The sequence below is a fragment of the Leiobunum rupestre genome, chromosome 6, assembly GCF_980474605.1.
Source record: "Leiobunum rupestre chromosome 6, qqLeiRupe1.1.hap1, whole genome shotgun sequence".
NCBI lineage: Eukaryota > Metazoa > Arthropoda > Arachnida > Opiliones > Sclerosomatidae > Leiobunum > Leiobunum rupestre.
In genome coordinates, this window is record NC_143389.1 from 17,055,050 (window position 1) to 17,078,366 (window position 23,317).

At 35.1% G+C, this 23,317-nt stretch overlaps 1 protein-coding gene across 3 annotated transcripts in view; it reads left to right on the forward strand.

The window, feature by feature from the left end:
* The first annotated feature begins 318 nt into the window (after positions 1-318).
* The window catches only part of LOC149939573 (uncharacterized), a 39,443-nt gene continuing 16,444 nt past the window's right edge, over positions 319-23,317 (forward strand). Inside the window, exons 1-11 of one of the 3 annotated variants that reach the window (XM_090178750.1) lie at positions 319-575; positions 7,366-7,490; positions 8,254-8,364; positions 11,697-11,760; positions 13,465-13,674; positions 14,893-15,033; positions 15,155-15,250; positions 16,920-17,001; positions 19,089-19,179; positions 19,331-19,450; positions 21,797-21,883. In XM_090178750.1, coding sequence (XP_090034876.1) covers positions 524-575; positions 7,366-7,490; positions 8,254-8,364; positions 11,697-11,760; positions 13,465-13,674; positions 14,893-15,033; positions 15,155-15,250; positions 16,920-17,001; positions 19,089-19,179; positions 19,331-19,450; positions 21,797-21,883 — 1,179 coding nt within the window. In that variant the 5' untranslated portion in view covers positions 319-523. Of the gene's footprint in view, positions 576-7,365; positions 7,491-8,253; positions 8,365-9,394; positions 9,414-11,696; positions 11,761-13,464; positions 13,675-14,885; positions 15,034-15,154; positions 15,251-16,919; positions 17,002-19,088; positions 19,180-19,330; positions 19,451-21,796; positions 21,884-23,317 lie in introns of those variants that run through there. The other 2 variants (XM_090178749.1, XM_090178751.1) reach the window with 2 other exon arrangements.

Below are 23,317 nucleotides of genomic sequence, written 5' to 3' on the forward strand. Positions count from 1 at the left end.
TAAACAAAAAAGGGAGAAACCTTTACAATATAAACAAAATAAAAGCTCGCTTAATTTAACCTTTTATTCCTTCAAGGATGTTAGGCCTAATTGCTTTGAGCGATAACAGTTCGTTTTCAAGTAGTTATTACTGCACACACGCGGTCTCGCGTCTCTGCCGGCGTTTATCCTTTTTCCCGGGAAAGTAGGTCGCTGAATAAACAAGAAGCCACATTCCAAAAACGCCGAAACGCGGCGCTGCTTAAGTTAAAATCGCCAGCAGCTGCGGCGCTACGAAGACAGAGCCCCTGGCGGCTCGGAAATGCGCTTATAAATTCAACCAGATGACGAGTTTTTATGACAAATTTAAAAATACGGCGAGGGTTACAAAAAGCGGCCAATCTCGAAGTGCTCTCGCGGAATTATTAAGTGACAGCTAAAATTGCTGATGCCAAAGAGGTCCGCCTGGTGTTTGCGCCAAGTCCGTTCGTAATAATACGCGCGTTACCGTGAGACGTTTAAAATTTTCCTGATCCCTCGGAAAATGAAGAATGTACACGCCTTTTACTTATTAACAACTGCGTATTTATTCCTGGGTAAGTTGCTTTTTATTGATGAATAATTTAGTGGTTTTTTGCGGAATGCTTCGGGCCATTTCTGGCTACAAATGGGAATGGGATCAATGGCCAAAACATAACCCACTATCAACAGGGTTGCCGCAATATTATCAGTTTTAAATTCCCTGACTTTTCCCTAACCATTTGTAGAGATTTTCCCTGACCTTTATAAAGCCCAAATTAGACCATTTTTAACTTAATATTATACTTTTATCTGTTAATGAATTTTGCAATATTTTAGTGTAAAGGTAGATTTTAAGGTTATGTTTAACTAAGCGCATAAGAGAGTTTCAGCAACCCATTTTTAGGCGTAAACGCGAACGTCTACGCTAAATCCGATTAATTTATCTGACGTTGGGAACGACGGTGCACCATTTTTTTTCCAAAGTTAGAAAGATGTGCTTGGTTAATGTGGTAACGTGGCCTTATCAGTATCTTATTTGAAACATAGATAGCGCGTTTTTCACTTGCCTAGACGCAATTTTTGCTGAACGAAATTTTGATTTCCCTGACTTATGGAAACCCTGATCATGAAACCTATTTATAATATTCATAGATAATTTTAGAATTAAAACTGAATTTATAAGAAAATAGACATTTGTTTTTAAGCAGAGTTAGAGACATCCCGTTATGAAATAGGATAATAATTATCCTTCAAATTACTTTTACAATATTTACATTTAACTTATATTACAATATTTACATTTAACTTACTTTTACAAAATTTACATTTAACTTACTTTTACAAAATTTACATTTAACTTACTTTTACAATATTTACATTTAACTTACTTTTACAATATTTACATTTAACTTACTTTTACAGTATTTACTTTTAACTTACTTTTACAGTATTTACTTTTAACTTACTTTTACAATATTTAAATTTAACTTACTTTTACAATATTTACTTTTAACTTACTTTTACAATATTTTCATTTAACTTACTTTTACAATATTTACATTTAACTTACTTTTACAATATTTACATTTAACTTACTTTTACAATATTTACATTTAACTTACTTTTACAATATTTACATTTAACTTACTTTTACAATATTTACATTTAACTTACTTTTACAATATTTACATTTAACTCCGTTAAGAGTTATTTAGTTTAATAATGAAACGGAAACGAAAGAAATATCTCTGTCATTTGCTTGAAATCATACCTTCGCAGGGTCCCGCTGAGTTTTCAATTGACGTTTAGAAAGATCAAATATTCTACGACAATTTCATCGGGAAAAAATATGACATCATTATTCAAGTGAATTTCATTAGTAATATAGGGATGCGGATATTTCACTGTACGATGCATAGTTTTAACTTAAAAGGATAGTGCACTAGATTCAATAATTATTCCATACAAATTTAAAAATTTATATTTGACCTAAATCTTATATTTTAAACTAGTATACTGGCTAAATGTTTATCGTAAGCGAATTTAAAATGTTAAGTCTTTAAACAATATTACCAGAAGTACATACTACGTCCTTTAAGTTAGTATCTTCGCAAGTTTTAAATTTCTTACATAAAACTTAGCTCGTATACATTTTCACTGTGTATCGATATTGTTAGATTGGTCGATTGTGTTGGCCTAATATAAAAGCTTTAGAAAGTAACTGATAACTTAGTTACAATTACTTTTGTCTGTACGAGAAGTTTTAATGTGTGTTTTCCCATAAATTTAACAAACAAATTTTAAGCAAATCGACTGAAATTTATTATCAGAAGGATATAATAGTTATTTAACCGGGTAAGTATCTAAATCTCATTTCTGCTTATGTTATTGGTTGTTATATATAGCCAGCAAATGGCAATGATTTAGTTTTTATCGTGAACGGTTAATCAAGATAGAATGATTTTTTGAACCGGAAATTTCAAAGACAGCTGAGTTTTTCGAAAGAAAATACTTTTAAATTTTGTAGAAACGTAAAGCACTGTTTTCAATCACGTTTTTTTCGAACAAAAATCACGCTTTTGCGTCAAAAGCAACCGCGAGAAGCTTCTCTATCGGCTTTTTGGTCACGAGAAGCAGATATCTAAATGGATTTGAAATAGGCTTCTTTTGAAATAAAAGCGCGTCCAAAAAGCAAAAGCGAAAAGCCTGAAATTTATCGTAATAGGCGTTTAAATAAAAGATCATCCATCGCCGATTGTAGAGTTTGTGCTGTTGCGACTGGACTTATAACGGGTTTGTCTACGGTTTCTCTTTATACTGCCGAAGCTAAGAATTTTCTATGCATGGATCTGGCAGCATTTTTCAACAGGGGGGCAAGACAGTCAGAGTGGGGTTTATTTAACCGCCTATTGAAAACGGGGCTTTAGAAAAGCAAATTATGAACAATGCGTTTCTCTTTTCTGAGTGTAGATGGCGCTTTAGTAACTATTTGCTCAGACTGTATTAACAGGTTTATTCAACTATAGAAGGTTGGTTTACTGAAGCGTTCGGACATCGCTGATAGTTCAGGCTTTCATCAATAATTCTTTTTATAAAGTAACGTGGCCTTCTTGTTTAAATGTGGCTCTTACGTCACCGTCTCTTACTTTTACAAGTCTACGAGAGCGCGCTACAGTCGCCAGAGGAATATAGGTTTATATAGTGCGCGTGCGAAGAATATACTAATAAAGCTGTGTTCTGTGACGTAAGAACAACATATTATACTTTTTACTTTTTATTCATTTCATTTCATAGAAAAATCTTTTTCCTACTCTATTTATCGTTATTCCACCGGAGCGAGATCTATGTAACCTATTTATTAACTCTGTTAATTATATGGAGCAAAGATACTTACAGAAATTACTTGTATTTTGGTTATAAAAGTAAATAAACTTCGTTAAATTAATTTCTTAATTAATTGTATTCTTATGAATTCATAAGCTTCTATTTATCTACGGGAAAAAGTCTGACTTATTGTGGAACAAGCGTTTCTATTCCTGATATAGCGTTTTAATCGAACCTCCTATAAGTTGAATAACCCTGGTATTAGTGAAGTTATTTATATTTTTATATTGGTTATTTTACGGCAAAAAAAGCTCCAGAATTTCTAGTAACTGAGATTTAATCAGGCTTCGTTGTTTCGAATAAAGATAAGAAATCCGTGAAAAGGCGATTGACTTTACAGCTTAAATTAGAGAACAATTAATATTACAACGCAGTTAAACTAAAGTACTCTTAAGGAGAACTGATAATATGAAGCTGATACAACCGTACCGGTTATAGTTTTTCGAAGAGCCAATGGCAATTGACAAACGGTGCTCGTTATCTTTGCTGATATAAATCTTTATTATTTTCACAAGCTGTAAAAACATTCCGGTGGAGCGCGCCTTATTAACCCATATAAATACTTTATAGGGAACTATAGTGACTCAACATTCATCCAACTTAATCTGGCACCTAACGCCAGGCCCTGCGCTATCACCAACATTTAACATATGTCGTATACGTATTCCACTAAATACTAGTTTTGCAATAATGATAATTATTAGAAAAATTGTACTTGTTATAAATTTAAAATAGTATTAATAAGTTAAAATTAGTATAATAGTAATTGGAATAAATTGACATTAGTATAAAAATAATTGAAATGATTTAATATTAAGTATAAAAATTTTAATGCTTTAAAATAAGTTTAATAATTGGAATACTTTAAAATTTGTATAGTAATTGGAATAAATTAAAATTAGTATAATAATAATTGTAATTTAAAATTAATATACTAATAATAAGAAAAATTTAAAATTAATTAATAATTGGAAATTTTTACAATTATAATAATAATTGGAATAATTTAAGAATAGTATAATAATTGGAATAGTTAAAAATTTGTATAAGCATTGGAATTATTAAAATTTGTATAATAATCTTCTGGAGTAATTTAAAATTAGTATAATGAAGGAAATAATATAAAATTAGTATAATAATGGAAATAATATAAAATTAGTATAATAATGGAAATAATTTAAAATTAGTATATTAATGGAAATAATTTAAAATTAGTATGATAATGGAAATAATTTAAAATTAGTATAATAGTAAATAATAGTTATGAAAAATTTAAGTTTTTAAGGTCGGAAATTTTGAAGGGAAATATATCAATCCTGGAAGCATACTTATTAGCTGTTTTTTGAATTCGGTTAACGGTGTCCAATGAACAAATTTTAGTTTTAAACAAACTTGTGTTACGAATTGCATAGTTTGGAACAGACAGATTTAATTGTGATAATAGGTTAGGACAAGGAATTATTTTATTCACTAATTTGTACAAAAATGCAAGTTCCACTTGCTTACGAGAATTGTACAATGTGTTTAAGCCAAAATCTTTGAGCATATTTAAATAATTGTATTTACGAGTGTTAAAAAGAAATAAAGATTGTCGATAAATTTTCTTTGAATTGATTCAATTTTTAACAAAAGGTAGTCGCTACAACCACCCCAAACTAAGGAACCAACCATCGCTCTTGGACGAACAAGGGCATGAAATACTAAAACAAAATGACGAGAAGATCTTATATGTTTCGCGAGTTTGAGTATTACACCCAACAAGCGTTTACAGGAACCTAATGTTTTATGAATTTTACTATGAAAATACAGGCCTTTGTCAAATATCATGTCGAGATACATCTATTCCGTTTAAGTGATATGAATTCCTAATCGTATTGGTTTTCCTACTAAACGATACAAGTACCGATTTAGTTGGGTTTATCGGCAAATTGTTTATTGAGCACCAATTATTTAAAGAGTTCAAGTCATTTTGAAGTAAGTGACAATCTGCGATGTTTCTTATTGCGCGGCCAATTTTATTGTCGTCGGCGAATTGATAGATATTAGCGTGAATAACATGAAATTGGAGATCGTAAATGTATAAATTAAAAAATAATGGTCCTAATGAAGATCCTTGCGGTACGCCACACTTAACGGGGTAATTAACATCTGTGACAACACCATTACATTTTATAAAATTAACCCGATCACTTAAATAGTCTCTTACCCAATCCAAAATGAAACCATGCAGGCCGTACCGTTCTAATTTTTTGAGGAGAAAACTGCGCGGCACTCTATCAAATGCTTTGGCCAGATCTAAATATATTACGTCTACCTGTTGGTTATTTACTATTTTTGGCACTAAATTATTTAGGAAAGAAACTTGGTTGGTTTCTACACTTTTTCCCTTTGTGAATCCGTGTTGACATGGATTTGGAAAAGTGCTAAACCATGTTGATAAGTACTCATGTATAATGCTATCGAAAATTTTGGCAAAAACACAAAGTAACGAGATTGGACGATAGTTTTTGGGGTCACCAGCGAAACCACTTTTAAAAATGGGACTAACGATAACTTTTTTTCACAATAATTATAAATATAATATTACAAATTGGAATAATTTCTAATTAGAGCAATAATTATAAATATAATATTACAAATTGGAATAATTTCTAATTAGAGCAATAATTATAAATATTATATTACAAATTGGAATAATTTCTAATTAGAGCAATAATTATAAATATAATATTACAAATTAGAATAGTTTTTATTGCAATAGAAATTTTTAATATTCAATTGACACAGTAAAAATCATTCAAACCAAATTTCCGAATTTCTAATGCATTTATAATGAAAAGGTAACTCGTCGCACGGAAAACAAACTAAATATAAAATCGATTTCAATCTCCTTTGAGACATAATAAAAGTACTTGCTAGGCGTCCTGAATTATAGAAGGTTTAAGTTCTTGAAATGTAAATCCTCGTAAATCTTTACGTTGAGATATTTGAGATACTAACGCTTGTGTTTTAGGCGTGCTTCATTTAGCAACAAACACAAGGAGAACGCTGCTAGCCTTTAAATACGTTAACCCAGTGTTGTGTACAAATTTCATTGGACGATCCTTTACGCTGAACGTTTAACGGAAAGGGGGAAGACAATTTCCTAATTTTCCCCTTCCGACGGCAGCAGTCGCTAAAGCGTCTAACCAATGAAAATTGTACGCGAGAAAATCCACGACTTTTGACGAGGTTGCGTTCTCTTTGTGTGGGGTGCTGTTACCAGCAGCTAAAATGCAAGCGCATTTATTTCTCTTTTGGGAAGCGTGAATCCGTTGCTCCCAATCCCCCTCTTGCCCTATCAGAAAGCTCCTTCCCCTTTAGCCAAACAAATCAGCTCACAAGTCCATAGGTTTCTTAAAACTGAGGTCTTGCGGCGCATTGAAGTACACGCCGGTGACGTTATTTCCCCCCTCTCATGGCGGGGAAAACTAGGGTGTCCTCCAATTTGCGGAAGTGCCTCTGCGGGCCGTATGTTATTGGTGAAGTAAAATATTTATATTTTTCGAAAAGCATTGCCATTTGCGGACAAACGGTTAATTTATTCGTATATTCGTATATTGATACCAAATGTATTGTAGTTTTTGAACGTAATCCAATGATCTTAAAATTGAATTAGGTTAGGTTGGGTTAAGTTTGGTTGGGTTGGGTGGGGTTTGGTGAGCTTAGGTGACCCTCAGATATTGGTCGTCTACGTTCATCGTGCTAAGACCATGGAAAACATTTCATTATTTATTTACATAAAAAGTATTTTTTTTCTAAATGATATCTCATGGTGAAACTATTACTATCTCATAATTCTTTTATTCATATATTTTCATTACATCTAGTGAGGCTAGAAAAAATATCAGTTTCTTACTCAAATTTATATTTTCTTCAATGTCATACTTATAGTTATTATGTTACTTATGGTATAATATATCAAAAATTGTGTATTTAAAGGTATAGCACGTAGCACGTATGGCTATTCATCAACGCTATCTGCTGAAAGAATAGATGACCATTATCAGATGCGAATGAGCGCGTCTGAAAGGAGCAACTCATTATCTGATATCCAAAGATGCAAGGTTCTGTTATTTGACCTTACTAAACATTTCATGATTAACTACACAGAGAATAGAGGTTTGAGGTTTCCTAGAATGTCTTTAGAAACTCGTCAACTTGGTAAATCATAGGAATATACATTCTTGATTCGAGCCTAGCCAGAGATAAGCGTTTGTAGGATTGAACGTGAAACACTGAAATATTTTTCAAAGAGCATATTTATTTAAAAGTAACCTTTTCGTTTTTGTTAGTGCTAAGGATAGAAGACGTTATAAATAGAACCAGAACGATAATGTTATGAGTACTGTAGCGGTCCCGGATATCCCGAATGTCTTACGGGCGGACATAAAAATTAATTAATATCTTTTAATTTTATTGAACGATCTAATGTAAAAGTTATCTGAATGAGAGCAAGAGCTAACCAAGTCGAGTTACGTGACTTTTGAAAGAAATTCTAATTTAAAAACCTCCAGGGTTTTTAAATTAGGCTGAATTATTACTAACTTTTGTAATATTTTTAACTTCTTTTCGTGTACTTTCATTTTAGTGTAATATGTTCATAATTGTAAATTTAAAACCAAACCAATTTTGCTCAATTAGTTTTTTTAGATTTGCTTTACTTGGGCTCCAGGTAGCTAAATATTCTAACTTTCTAATTTCCTATCTAAAGATCCAATGTTCCGTAGTAATCTAGCAGATCGATCTCAGTCTGCGAGTTCAAAAATACGGGACGCCAAAAAGTGGATTCGAGTGAATTGACCTTAAATCTTAATTTCTTTCGTTTAGACGAACTCGAGCGTGCGTGTCGACACGACGGAGAGGCTAAACCGTCTAAGACAACGAATCAGGCATTATGATCTAGACGCTTACATCGTCACCACTGATGACGAACACCAAGTAGGTAAAGCCGCACTTTTGGGAATTTTCTCAGTTTCTCTTAAACGGAAAGAAACCTGACACGTACGAGGACATTTCGTTAAAGCGAAGATTACTATAGTAGACTTGAAAATATTGTTTGTGTGATTTGTTCTGACATTATAACCAATAATGTATTTATTTATACTCAGGGAGAATGAATATGTCGAGACTATCTACGGACACCCCGTCACTCTAAGGGGGGGGGGGAAGAAAAAAGGAGGCGGCCTTTTTTTTGCGTCCTCGCAGCAGCGTTAATCGCGTCGAAAAACGTAATTTTTAAGAACCAATGAGATTGCAGTATTATTTGATTTTATTAAAGCGGAGGAGCCCCAACGGAGAAACCCTAAAAATAATCTCGACATAATCATTCTCCCTGAGTATAAATAAATTAATTAAAAAAGCTTTTATCAAAGCAGTTGGAAGGTTGATTTAAGGGGTAGTTCGGGTCTATGAAGGCACAGATATTGGAAATGTTTTAGATTAAAGAGTTATTTTTTGGAATTATTTTAAAAAGCAAAATATATTTCTAAAATAATTTCCATAAATTTTCCCTCACCTTTTATATATTTTAAAACCATTTCCTTAAATTTGAGCCTTGAAACTGTAACAGTAAACTGAGAAAATTTTAAATTGTAAAGGAGTACGCGTGTTTAATTCAGAATTATGTATTTTCTAATGGAAATATTTAAAATTAATTTTAAAATCGGCCGCCATGGATATAAAATAAGGCTGTGGGATAAAAAATTCGAAAGAAAAGACATACTACGAGCTGAGTTATTTTGCTTGATAAGGCACCATATTTTTGAAACGCTTATTTCTGGCATTGATTTTCAATGCTATAGACGCAGTGCTTCCATATGCGGGGAATTTTTCCTTTTTCCAGAATTTTTCAACCTTTAAAAACGCTGAAAGGGAATAATGCAATTTAAAAGGGAAAACTGGAAAAGCGATGGAAATTTAATAAAGGGTCATTATAAAAGTAATGAAAGTCACAATCTAAATATCCAAATATGCAAAATTATTAAAATGTAAGTAATTTTGAAATAAATAAAACCTTAAATTTTCAATAATTTTAAGAATTAATCTGAATATCTATATAAATTAGTATTAAGAGCGAGGGATAAAAAATGGGAATTACTAGGTCGAAAACGCGAAAATGAAATTATCGCAAGAGGAAAATTTTAGATATCAAATGTGGAAGCCCTGTATAGACGTCTGCTATGCTGTTGTAATTGGATTAATACATTCTTGTTATAACTAAAGCCAGATTTTTCCATAAGCGGTAAAATATACCTCGCTTGGCTGCATAATTTTTGGTGTAATTATCCTTCTCAGTTTGCATAGAGGCATTCAGGGGCGTAGGAATGTTTTTGAGTTTAGGGGGTACATTGCGAGCGAAGTGGACAAATATTTGGAAATTTTACTTCAATTTGACCAAAAATCGAAAGTTACTTACTTTGTTGTTAAAAGTTTTAAACGACCAATTTAATTTTTTTTCATAATGGTGGTAAAAACAAATTCACAGTTGTCCCCTAGTAACATTGTCCCCTTGTCCCCCAAAGGTGGGAACTGTACAGATTACCTGTGCAGGTCTGCAGATAACTGCAACCTGCGCTGGTCAGGTCAGATCAGATCACGATAGAAAATATTTTTTGCAGGTTGCAGGTTGGACAGGTGAAAAGAGTGGCAGATACAGGTTGGGTAGATCATATTATCGCAAATTTGCAGGTTTACCTGCCAACCTGCCATATATATACGAAAGGTCCGCTTTACCGCAACATAAAAGAACTAAGAAAACGAGTATGCAATATGTATACTATGCTGTTACGAACTGGTGCCTGTCCTCGCTAAAATAACTGCGGGGAGAATTGTAATGTGTAGCTTCTCGGATTACGTTTTCCCTTACTCTCTCTACGCCAGCTCCAGGCTCCGGCCTCTAACTCTCTCTATCAATTTTCAAAAGACGGTTTGGTTTTAGTTTCGTCTCGTCACTCGTGGGCCTTAGCTGTAAAATACGTTTTATTTTGGAGACCAAGAATTAAATTTCTACGGTGCCGGCGACGTTGGATGATTATTTTCTTTGTATGTTAAGACGTCAAGTGTTTAACAGACCAGTTAATATTTAATATGTCTTTTAAAACATTACCAATGAGAGACTCTCACTGGTAATGTTACTTGCTTACTTTTTAGCATTTACCTCAATAAAATATATATTAATACTTCTCCACATATGTCTTTATTAGTATTTCTGCAGGTGATTTGCAGGTTACCCGCGCAGGTTGCAGGTTGGACAGGTGAAATAGCCTGCAGGTGCAGGTTGGGTAGATCATTGGTTTTAGAAAAAATTGCAGGTTGCAGGTGGTACAGGTTAGAAACTTGGCAGGTGCATGTTGGACAGATCGTCGTAAATTGCTGCAGGTCCCACCTTTGTTGTCCCCCTGGTTGCTACGCCGCTGCGCCATTTTGAGTAGTTCATAGACTGCGGGATTTTCGTCACTAAGCAGCCGATAAATCACAAACCGTCTGCTTAGCAGATGAAAATACAACAGTTTACGAGTTTATTGCGTTGGCTACTAACCACTGTAAGTGGCTCTGTGTAAAGGGAAATTTTATACTTTTTGAAAACTTTAATCCAATATAAATAGGCACCTTTAAAATTTTTAATCCAATATAGATAGGCACCTTTAAAATTTTTAATCCAAAATAGATGAAAACACTTTCTATTAAGTTAAATAATAAGCTTATTCGTCGCTTAGCTAAGATCAAAGTGTAGTACCTCTTCGCATCAGCTGTCGCAATATCCATCATTAAAAATGGATGATTCTACAACACATTCTTGCTCTGCCTAATAATTGTATCGTATGATTCCCCTAAATCTAAGGCAGGTAATTTGAACTCGATTCCATGGGTCACTAGTACGGCTCTCTGTTCTTGACCCGCTGACCAATCATGACGGTTTTCTTTTCGAAATTGCGATGGGCTTTTCAATCGCGCATTAACATAAGCGCTAAAAGTGTGCCATAGGGATACACTTTTCAATCTCTCGTAATGTGCTGATATATTTATCTTATCATAAGTTTATAATTAAGTTTTACATAATTGTGTCATTCAAATATTTATATTCAGATATTTCTAGAATGACCACACTGACGTTAGTCGCTTATAGTTTTAAATGTTACGTCAATTTTACGTCACTGCGCACAAAGCTATCTGTAATTATTTCGACTAACTGAAACACTTATTTAATTAACGAGTTAATTATAGACGTATGGAATGTGTAACCTATATCTGTGTTTAATTATTCATTTCAGAGTGAATATGTTGGGAATCATGACAAAAGACGAGAGTATATCACTGGATTCAGTGGCTCCAATGGTAAAAATCATTTTCTTTTTATTCGTTAAATATTTTAATAAAATTCACTTAAAATCGAATAGTTCATCCTCCTCTTAGGTAGCTCGTAATAGCAGATTTGGCCAATGATTTTCCTTGACTTTTTCCCAGCCCTATTTCTAGAACCTAGTAAAATTTAAATGCCGTAGTTTACCTTTAAGAAAGAGTATGTTAGAGACGTATCTGTTTTTAGGATATCAGGTTATTCTTTAAAAGGAATATAACCTCTGGTATTTCTGTCGCCCTCCGAGGGTTCGAATATTATCCGCTGCCTCCCATGGCTTTTCACACCTGCGGCGCTGATAATCGCTGATTGTGAAGGGAATAAAGGAAATTGATGGGGTCTTCCATAAAGAACGCGTTGGAGGTTCCGGGACGGCCCAGATCTATAACATTTCCCTATAAAGACCCCAAAAAAAAGTGTTAACGCGTTCAGCAGCGTTGCCAGGCAAATAGTTTTTACCCTGGTGATTCAAACGTCATAAACTGTAAACTGATTTTTAACGGTTTTAGCGGTTGTGATTTGAATTTTCAGATTGTTGGGAAACCCCAAAAGTGTCTCATAACCATCCATGCTATAACGTTAAATAAGAATTGCTATTATTTTAGTATAATTTGTATAGTTAAATGATACGTTTTCCACCTCCGATTCTAAGATAGATTCGAAATTATCTCGGAAATTATTCATCATAAAAAAGGTAAACAACTATTAAGCCTTGGTACAATCATTTATATTTATGAATAATATTATATTATGATAATAATAATTACCGTAACAAATTTGGGAATTGCTTCCAGACGGTAAGCAGAATATTTTACTATATGTACGATCGGAAAAGCTCGACATTCAAAATTTTTACGACGATTAATTTAAAAGACTAAAATATTAGCACCGCATGGTAATCTCGTGGTTCAACTTTTAAGTTCCAAGCATTTCAAGGAAGCTTCTTTCCCTATTTTCTCCCCCCCCCCACTTATTTTGAATCACCAGCCTATACAAGCATTTCCTGTTATGCCCGCGAGTACCGCTAGAGGGCGTCGATGCTTGTTCATTTTACTTTTTTCCCGGGCCGGACCGTCCCTGTTGTTAATTAGTCCATGGAGAATCTATTCCCTTTAAAGACTGACACCGGTGAAAGTGGTTTACTCAAAATATACACTGTTAGTTTTCACCAAAAATATATTCACGAGAACAAAGAATAAGAAGCTGCAACTGTACCAAAGTGTCACAAAGGGGGAAAGAATACACCAGGAAAGGCGGAGGGGCGTGGTTTTTCTTCCGGGAATTACGACGCGAACACGGTGCATATCCTTTATTAAGCCGAATGCATTCTCAACGTCACTCAATTAATTCCATTTGTAAACAGAAAACTTTCGGAAACATTACTTCTAGATTGTCGAAGATATACCATCGTAGAGAACGGTCTCGGATTTCAGGGGTAGGGTCCATAAGATCTGATTTTAGGCAATTATGAAAGAACAATGTTGTTTCCCAACTGTATTTCATGATTTTTGGGAGGGTCGTTCCCCTAGTGTCCGCCCCTGTAGACTGGCTAAAGAGCGAGAACCAGAGACAAAGATCATTTAATTTCTATGTCCGCCAGTAAAATGTTCGGGATAACCGGGACAGCTACAAGAAAAATCAGTTTGTGGAATGTATCGCTATAATTTGACGAATGATTTCAGGCGAAGCAGTGATTCTTAGAGAGAGCCTAGCTGCCTTGTGGACTGACGGTCGCTACTTCATTCAGGCGGAGGACCAATTGGACTGCAACTGGTTACTCATGAAACAATACACGGCCGGAACCCCGACGGTCATAGAATGGATAAATGACAACGTGCCTGCGGGACGCTTAGTCGGCGCCGATCCAAATCTCATTTCGCAGAGCGTGGTACGTTCATCCCAATGGCGGCGATCAATAAAATTGAGGATAACTAGCAATCAGGGAAAAATTTCTAGTCTCACTACCTTTAATTTCGTTCGAATTCAATTATTTACAGAAGTTTTTTTGATATTGAAGATGCAAGTAACATTAAGATGAAATAAGCATAAAATCGATTTCGATAGATTTCTCCAAACAAAAAATCGGCTCCCTTCGTTTAAGAGCGGCTCGGGGGCCAGGGCGTTTGAAGTCAAAATGAGTGGGCAATTTTTTTAAATAATTGAGAAGAGAAATAGGAGATGGGAAGAGCTGTCTTTATATTTATCTTAAAGGTCCACAGAAATTTATGAAAATTTGGCCCGAATTTCAGCTATCTCATCCCCTTCATAGCAGATACGGCCAATCCAATTTTGGCATTTTTCAAGCATTGGCGCAAGCATACAAATATTAGTTTATCTTTTGTTCTGGCGGTGAGCGAACTAAAAAGTTATGCCCAAAATAATGAAAAAGAAGAGGTAATTTTTTTAGTTAATGTTTTACTTAAAATTATTCATTAATTTTGAGACTACATTACCATAGTTTGCTAGATATAGGAAAATATATTCGTTCTAAGGGGTCCAATCAAACAAAATTAGGCTTCCCCAGTGGGGTAGCTAGCATTATTTTATTTTTTTCACGGTCGGGTGTCACCCCCAAATCACGCCCAAATAGGTGGCACCCGGGGCGGACGCCCCACCACACCCCCCTAGCTACGCCATACGGCTGCCCCTGATAGTTGGTCTAACCTTCCTAAATCCACTTGTTACCGCCACTGACCGAGATAAAAGATGAGCTATCAGAAAACACGTGGACATGAGAGAGAAGGACATTATATCAAGGATCCTATATGTTAGAAGGATATGAGGCGAGGGACGAAAAATGGCAGCGCCGTCGGTGGGTCATGCGCGATAGAAAATCAGTCTTTAGATTCCGCCAAGGACAAAACATGGAGGAAGCACCGCCAAAATTTGTCCTTGAGGGAATAGAAACAAGACGTACCACGTTTAGAGGCTCTCTTAATATCGACGGCGCTGCCGGCGTTTTGAAAACACGGCCTTCCCGGAGGGCTACCTATCCTTCTAACATATAGGATCCTTGATTATATGCATTATATTTTTGGTTTCAAATCGGTGGTGTTTATAGTTTTATATTTTTTAAAAAGGTAATTATTTTTCGTGCTTTCAGTGGCAAGATTGGGAAAAGCAACTGTCAGCGTCTAATATTACGCTAGTGTCTAACAAAAATAATTTAATCGACGAAATCTGGACTACAGCAACTGGCCGTGATCCCGAACCAAAAGACGCGATTGAGATGCACGATATGAAATTTGCAGGTATGTAAAGTCAAATCTTTAAACGGTTTATCATCTTGGTTATAACTACGCGTGATAATCAGATAATTAACAATTCGATTGCATCATTCACAATTATTCTCAAAGTCATTTTTTTTTTCAGGAAAATCTTGGCAAGAGAAAGTGAAAAATATCAGAGAAGAATTAACGAAAAGAAAGGTTGACGCGCTCCTTTTAACAGATCTCTGTGAAATTGCTTGTAAGTACCCCTGCTTTTTTGTGAATTGCGTCACTTTCTGCTAACAGACATTTTATGTTCATTCAAATTATTGACTTTAAAATCAAATATAAATTTACCAGATAACATTTTATGTAAATATTTTATGCTAATTAACTGCAACCTTTTGATAATATCAAGAATGAACATTAACTGATAATACGAAGAATGGACATTAACTGATAATACGAAGAATGAACATTAACTGATAATACGAAGAATGGACATTAACTGATAATACGAAGAATGAACATTAACTGATAATACGAAGAATGGACATTAACTGATAATACGAAGAATGGACATTAGCTGATAATACCAAGAATGAACATTAACTGATAATACGAAGAATAAACATTAACTGATAATACGAAGAATGAACATTAACTGATAATACGAAGAATGAACATTAACTGATAATACCAAGAATGAACATTAACTGATAATGCCAATAATAACCATTAACTGATAATACGAAGAATGAACATTAACTGATAATACGAAGAATGAACATTTACTGATATTACCAATAATAACCATTAACTGATAATACGAAGAATGAACATTTACTGATATTACCAAGAATGAACATTAACTGATAATACGAAGAATGAACATTAACTGATAATACGAAGAATGAACATTAACTGATAATACGAAGAATGGACATTAACTGATAATACGAAGAATGGACATTAGCTGATAATACCAAGAATGAACATTAGCTGATAATACCAAGAATGAACATTAACTGATAATACGAAGAATGAACATTAACTGATAATACGAAGAATGAACATTAACTGATAATACCAAGAATGAACATTAACTGATAATGCCAATAATAACCATTAACTGATAATACGAAGAATGAACATTAACTGATAATACGAAGAATGAACATTTACTGATATTACCAATAATAACCATTAACTGATAATACGAAGAATGAACATTTACTGATATTACCAAGAATGAACATAAACTGATAATACCAAGAATGAACATTAGCTTATAATACCAAGAATGAACATTAAATGATAATACGAAGAATGAACATTAACTGATAATATAAAAGCAGTTACTGCCCATCAAGTGCTGTACGGAAGAAAAGCGACGCCTCTTATCCCGGTAGGCGGAGAATATCGTCAGTAAATCACGAAAGCAGAAGCTTTAGTTGCGCCTGCGAAATTTATTCTGATAATACTACTATGTGTTTAGTGCTGGCTATTGGTATTGATTAAGCCTTAAGGGGTGTCTAGTAACTAATAGTTTCCTTTATAAATTTTGATAACCGAATCATTATTAATATGATGAATCTTTTTGATTTAATACTATATCGTAAACAGAATTCTTACCTAAGTATGTACTTAATGATCTCTTCAAACTAAAGGAAGTTATTTTCGACCTAAAAATAGTGTTTCTGCAAGTATGTATTTATTTCTAATCAGGGTGAATTGATTCGATATTCAGCTTGGCTCCGAATCGCCCTCATGCTCAAAGAAAAAGCTCCTTCAGCTAAATAATGAAATCAGACCAGTATCTCATTGGTTCACTAAATCTGACGTCTTCTGACGCGTTTTTCTTCCCCTCTTGTGCCTCAACATAATCATTTTCGTTTACTTTGATAACGTGATCCGTTCTTTGGCAGGGTTGCTAAATTTGCGTGGATCCGACATCCCGTTCGTCCCAGTATTTAAAGCGTACGCTTTTGTTTCAGAAAGCGAAATCAGGTAAGATCATTCGTTACAGCCAAGTGCAAGGGTGGGGTTTACAGCCAAGCGCAGGGGGTGGATTTTACAGCCAAGCGCAGGGGGTGGATTTTACAGCCAAGCGCAGGGGTGGATTTTACAGCCAAGTGCCAGGGTGGGAATTAAGGCAAGCGCAGGGGTGGATCTAACAGCCAAGCGCAAGGGTGGATTTTACAGCCAAGCGCAGGGGTGGATTTTACAGCCAAGTGCCAGGGTGGGAATTAAGGCAAGCGCAGGGGTGGATCTAACAGCCAAGCGCAAGGGTTGATTTTACAGCCAAGCGCAAGGGTGGAGCTAACAGCCCAGTGCAGGGGTGGATTTTACAGCCAAGTGCCAGGGTGGGAATTAAGGCAAGCGCAGGGGTGGATCTAACAGCCAAGCGCAAGGGTGGATTTTACAGCCAAGCGCAGGGGTGGATTTTACAGCCAAGTGCCAGGGTGGGAATTAAGGCAAGCGCAGGGGTGGATCTAACAGCCAAGCGCAAGGGTGGATTTTACAGCCAAGCGCAAGGGTGGAGCTAACAGCCCAGTGCAGGGGTGGATTTTACAGCCAAGTGAAAGGGTGGGAATTAAGGCAAGCGCAGGGGTGGATCTAACAGCCAAGCGCAAGGGTGGATTTTACAGCCAAGCGCAGGGGTGGATTTTACAGCCAAGTGCCAGGGTGGGAATTAAGGCAAGCGCAGGGGTGGATCTAACAGCCAAGCGCAAGGGTGGATTTTACAGCCAAGCGCAAGGGTGGAGCTAACAGCCCAGTGCAGGGGTGGATTTTACATCCAAGCGCCAGGGTGGGAATTAAGCCAAGCGCAAAAGTGGGGTTTACAGCCAAGTTCAAGGGTGATTTTTACAGCGAATCCTTAGCGTCCCTTTCCCGCTAGGTGCTAGCTTCTCTTTACAGCTAATCGCTAGGGCCGTTTTGCAGCTAAGGTTAGGGTCCCATTTGGTATTTTTAAGGTAGACTTTTTGAATATATCTTAATAGCCGCGTTTTCATGGCGCGTTTCTCTCAATTTCATTGGTCAAAACTGGGATTCAACTTAAGCTGGAGAGTTAGTCTGTAAAAATCAAAAATTATAAAAAATCTCGATCGGACAAAAATGGCAATGTGTGGAGAAGGGGTGGATTTCGAAGTATAAAACTATCGAATTTGTAAGTTCAATTTTAAGAGTTGCCAGTATGTTACGCTATATCGGCTATTTTAGTCAAATCATAAACGTAAAATACCTCTTTATTTTTGGTGCCCAAGACTTAAATTGGCACCAGTGACCGTATGTCGAAGCATTTCATTAAAATAACTTACGTTGCCATTACAGAACTCCACGATTTTGAATTTGACCAATACTACCGATAGTTTGATGTTTCGATAGCAGCCTCTTCTGCACACGCGCATTGTCATTTTGGACGGATCATGATTTTTTGCCTTGGGTAGTAGCATAGCTGATGATTATTATTATTATGCGTAAGTGGCCTAGTATTAGGGATGCACCGTTATGGGTACAGCCGATAAATTGGCTATTCGTGGCCGATATATTGGCGGTAATATCGACCGATATATTGTCGTTAATATCGCTGACATTAACAAAGTTATCTATCATAACCGTAGTGTATATGATAAAATCATTGTAAAAGACGGTTCATTTTATTCTATTTTCATGAGAAAAAGTTTGCAAGAGCATATCTGAATATGTTTCTTTTCATTTCACGTGATAAATATTTTCTATCACAAATCGAATATCGTAGTTTTTTATTTATTTACACTCGTAACCTCCTGTCTAAAAATAGGTATGATCTAGTTTCTGAAGTCTGGCGTACGTGGCGCGGCCAATCAAATAAAATATTATCAGTCAGTTAATCGATAATTTTCTTATTTTTAAATGTTTTTCTGTAAATTTATTTCTTATACTGGTATCGGACAAAATCGGCTTCTCTTAAGCCGATTTTGGCCGATACTGATATTAGAAAGATAGGCCGATATTGCTGCACCCTACCTAGTATATACCATTAGTAATTTAAATAGATCTATAATACTTGTGTATTATACATGTGTAAAATCATTTGAAAATTGTATTTTTAGATTGTATATCAAACCAAATCGTTTAAGTAATCTCGCTGTTGAGCAACTGAACTCTGTGAAATGCAATTCTTCAGAAAATATTTGCGAAAAGGTAAGTGAAACCAAATATTTGGGCTTACTTCTAACCTGCACGATGACTGCGATTGCTGATACTGAAACAAATTAAATAATCGGGGGATTTCGGGATATTTTCTCCATATAATTAACTAATATTTATTTTCAATCTTATTTTCGTTTTACAGGTGAAAATGGAAAATTACAGTAACTTCATCTCCGATATTAAAGCTTTGGCGAAGACCTTACAGTTGAAAGTTATTATCCCTCAATCTGCAAGCTACAAAGTTTACAGTAGCATTCCTAAGGTACACGCGTCAATTTCTGCAATGGGGGTAGCGAAGTGGTTAGCACTTTCGGCTCGCAGCATGAAGAGCTGGGTTCACTAGGTGAAAACTCGGAACAAATCCTTCCACGATGAGTTATTTCTCCTCACGTTTTCTTTCCGATTTCTTCGGTTTCCCCTTTCCGTGGGAACTTGATAACGGTAGTAGGTGTACGAAGCTGTTGGCACCAATCTCCTTCGCATTGTAATTAAGGCATTAAAAGTTGCTAGCTAATTATTTTTATTTCAGGCTGCTAGTTTAATATTTTTATTATTATTATTAAAAACAAAATATTTAAAACATATTAAAAAATAAAGTTTTATCTATTTTCTATCTTTATAATTCTCATGTTAAGGTGGCGGAGTGGTTAGCGATTTCGTCTCGCAGAGAGAGGAGCTGGGTTTGATCCCAGCTTGTGTCACGTGGTGAAAACTCGGAACTACTCCTTGTGCGTTGAGTTTGCAAGTTCTTTCCCTACTTGTTAAAGGGATTTTCCACGTAGTACTTCGGTTTCCACTTCTATATAAAAACTTGTAGATATTAACGGTAATAGTGAATGTAGGGAGCTGTTGGCTCGCGTGGCATGAAGGGCTTGCCACCACCCTCCTACGCATGGTAACCCGGCCACCTGTTTAAAAGCATTAACAGTCGCTAGATGACTTGGTGCCTTTGGTAATAGCCTAGCTGATTATTTATTTATTTATTCATTAAATACTTCAATTATTTTACTTTTAAGTAGCAAAAACCGTATAACTTAGTGGTTTTAGTTATGCTCTAGGTAAATAGTTCAAGAAAACATAGTGTTTTTTGAGTTTACTCCTGACTTCTTCCTTAAGGTGCGAATGTTTAATACTTGGCGTCTGACACTACGAAGACTAAGAGCTCCCACAGCTTCGCGCTGTTTTGCTGCCTTAGGACGAATTATATTATGTTTGACCTGAGGGGAATAAGAACTTGTACGCTTCTAAAATTTCGACTTTTTAAATAATTCCTATCTAAATAGTAAGTAAAGTAAATTAAAATAAAATAAAATAAAATAAAATAAGATAAAATGATTGGAAAATGTTTAGAAATCAGGGTTGGCAACCACTTTTTTTAAATATTGAGAAATGAATTAGAAATCTTGAAAAAACTAGAACTTAACCTTCACTTTTTGTCGTAAATAATGAGAGCTCGATATAAGCAATTTGAGCATATTTTTATTAATGGTTTTAATCGTTATACGCATCGACAGCGATGTCTAAAATGTACCAAAGTGTACCATTTACATGCCTATGTTAAAAAAAAATAGGCGTGTAATTGAAAAACGTAATCCCTCTTGATGTAGATTTTCTATTTAACAAAATATACGAAACCACAAACATATCTTACACCATGTTAAGTTAAAAGGAACCACCTATGAACTGCATTGTAAAGGATGATAAAATTAGCGAATAAATAGATTAGTTCATTATGAAAAGGGATAATAAAGCTAAACCCTAAACAAATTTGAAGAAATTTAAAAACTTACTAATAGCTCGTACCGATAGGTCTTCGAGCAAACAAAAAGACGGGAAACTCGGACCAAATAGGTCTTCGAGTGAAAAACTAAATTAAATTAAATAAAATATCCAGAAATTCCAACGGTAGACCGGTTTCGTCCTATTTGGGACTCGTCAGTACCGTGCGGGAAATCTGGCTCGCGACTATAACACCGAATAGAGAAACTAAGCCTAAATATTAAAAATTTCAAAACGAGTTGCATAGCAACGGAAAGCCGAATAGGGGGAGAGTGGTGGAGATTAGTCTTTTTATTTGCTCGAAGACCTATCGGTACGAGCTATTAGTAAGTTTTTAAATTTCTTCAAATTTGTTTCGGGTTTAGCTTTATTATCCCTTTTCATAATGGACTAATCTACTTATTCGCTAATTTTATCATATCTTACACCAGTCCTTCACAAAGATGTGTGTAAAATTGTCTAACATTGCGTTTTGAATATTTCGCTAACATTCGGATTTCGAAACGAAATAATTAAAGAACTATTCAAAAATCAGCTCACTCTGAAAACTAGCGTGCGCATTTTTATTTATTTATTGGAAAGAGAAGAATGTGGCTAGGAAGCTAGTTATAGCTTGCGTGTAGCCTTACAGGAAACATTCTGTAGTTCATATTCCAAAAACAAAACAATTATATTTTAATTTAGGCGCCTAAAAATGTATTGCAAAATATGACGTTAAAAAAACCATTTCCGTAGTGTTTCACCTTTAGAGTGATTAGCCTAAACTGGACGTCATTCATCTCATACAAAGATTGATGTTTGTAGCTAACTCTTGGTCGTTTCTCAACAGGAAAACGCCGTAGTGGTGAAATCTCCAGTAGCTTATATGATGACAATCAAAAATGCTGTTGAACAAGAAGGAATGGAACTGGCAATGGTAAATGACATTTGTCGGCGCGCGTTCTCAATTTGACCTAAATTGCCCTTAATTTCTTACTCTCGTCTTGAATTACAAAAATTAAGGAAAAATCTACTCCACGATTTAATTCAATTGAATCATGTGTTGCAGAGTTTCCAAATTATCTGGAGAAATATTACGATTTAAGAGCGAGCTATTTGTATTTCGAATTTTCTATTTGAAAGGTTTTCCGAGAATAGCCCTTTAAATAAAACATAATTCATAGCCGATTAAAGAGTTTGTGCTGCTGCGACTGGACCTATAACTGGTTTGTCTATGGTTTCTCTTTATACTGCCAAAGCTCAGAATTTTCTATGCATAGATCTGGCAGCATTTTTGAACAGGGGGGCAAGGCAGGCAGGGAGGGGTTTATTTAAGCGCCTATTCGCTTCTTTACATCGTAGTACCGGTATTTGTTTACACGGAATTTATCAAAAGGTGCACTCCGCTGCGTTAAAAACAAGTTGGCAAGCCAAAATATACCTATCCTAGGAAGAATTGTCCCTAGTGGTATTAATCTCTCGAGATAACCCTTAAAGATATATATCTCCGCAATTCAGAGTTATTTACTAAAAACGTAATCCCGGTTCAATCCCGCCCGGTATAAAATTTTAATTTTAATTTAAATAATTGAGATGAAACAACCGAGTTTAAATTATTCAGAATAATATAAATTAAGTAGTTACAACAGCGAGTTAGACGTACTAAAACAATGAACAATTGAATTTAACCCTATTTACAGAACAAGTTTATCGGTTAAATATAATGCGAAGCAAATTATAAATAATTAATTTATTTTAAATTCAATATAATTCACAAAAGCGTAAAATGTTGTTGAAAAAAAATTTACAAAAGTGTAAAATGTTGTAGGAAATAAGGTGTTAGAGTAAATCTCTTCACGCAGCAGACCCGGGTTCGATTCCCGGCCGGCGCCAATAAATCGCAAATAGACGCTAAGACGAATACCGTGAACAATTGGTGGTAACCCTGCCATTGGAAGTTGAGAGGTTGTCAAACGGTGGTTTGGCCATCCGTTAGACTTCGCTCCCTAATTCCTAGCAACTGCGAACGCAAAGAGCCCTAGCAACTGCGAACGCGGTGATTTCAACACAAAGCGTACGCAGTGATTACACTTTGCCCCGAAAATGCGTACGCGTTCGCAGGACACACACACCCACAGACACGGTGATTGTATAACCCCTCCAGGGTACAAAGTACCCTCGGAGAGGTAAAAAATAGTACGCTTCTTTTTGAGGCTTTAATAAATATATCTGTACAAAATTTATTTCTACAATTTTGTAAGTAGTTATTTCTTTCTATTTCTAAAATGAATTTCAATTAAAAATAAACAAAGTGTAATAGTATTAGGTTTAATTTGTATTTTCAAATGGGGCTAAAAATGTAATCCGGTGA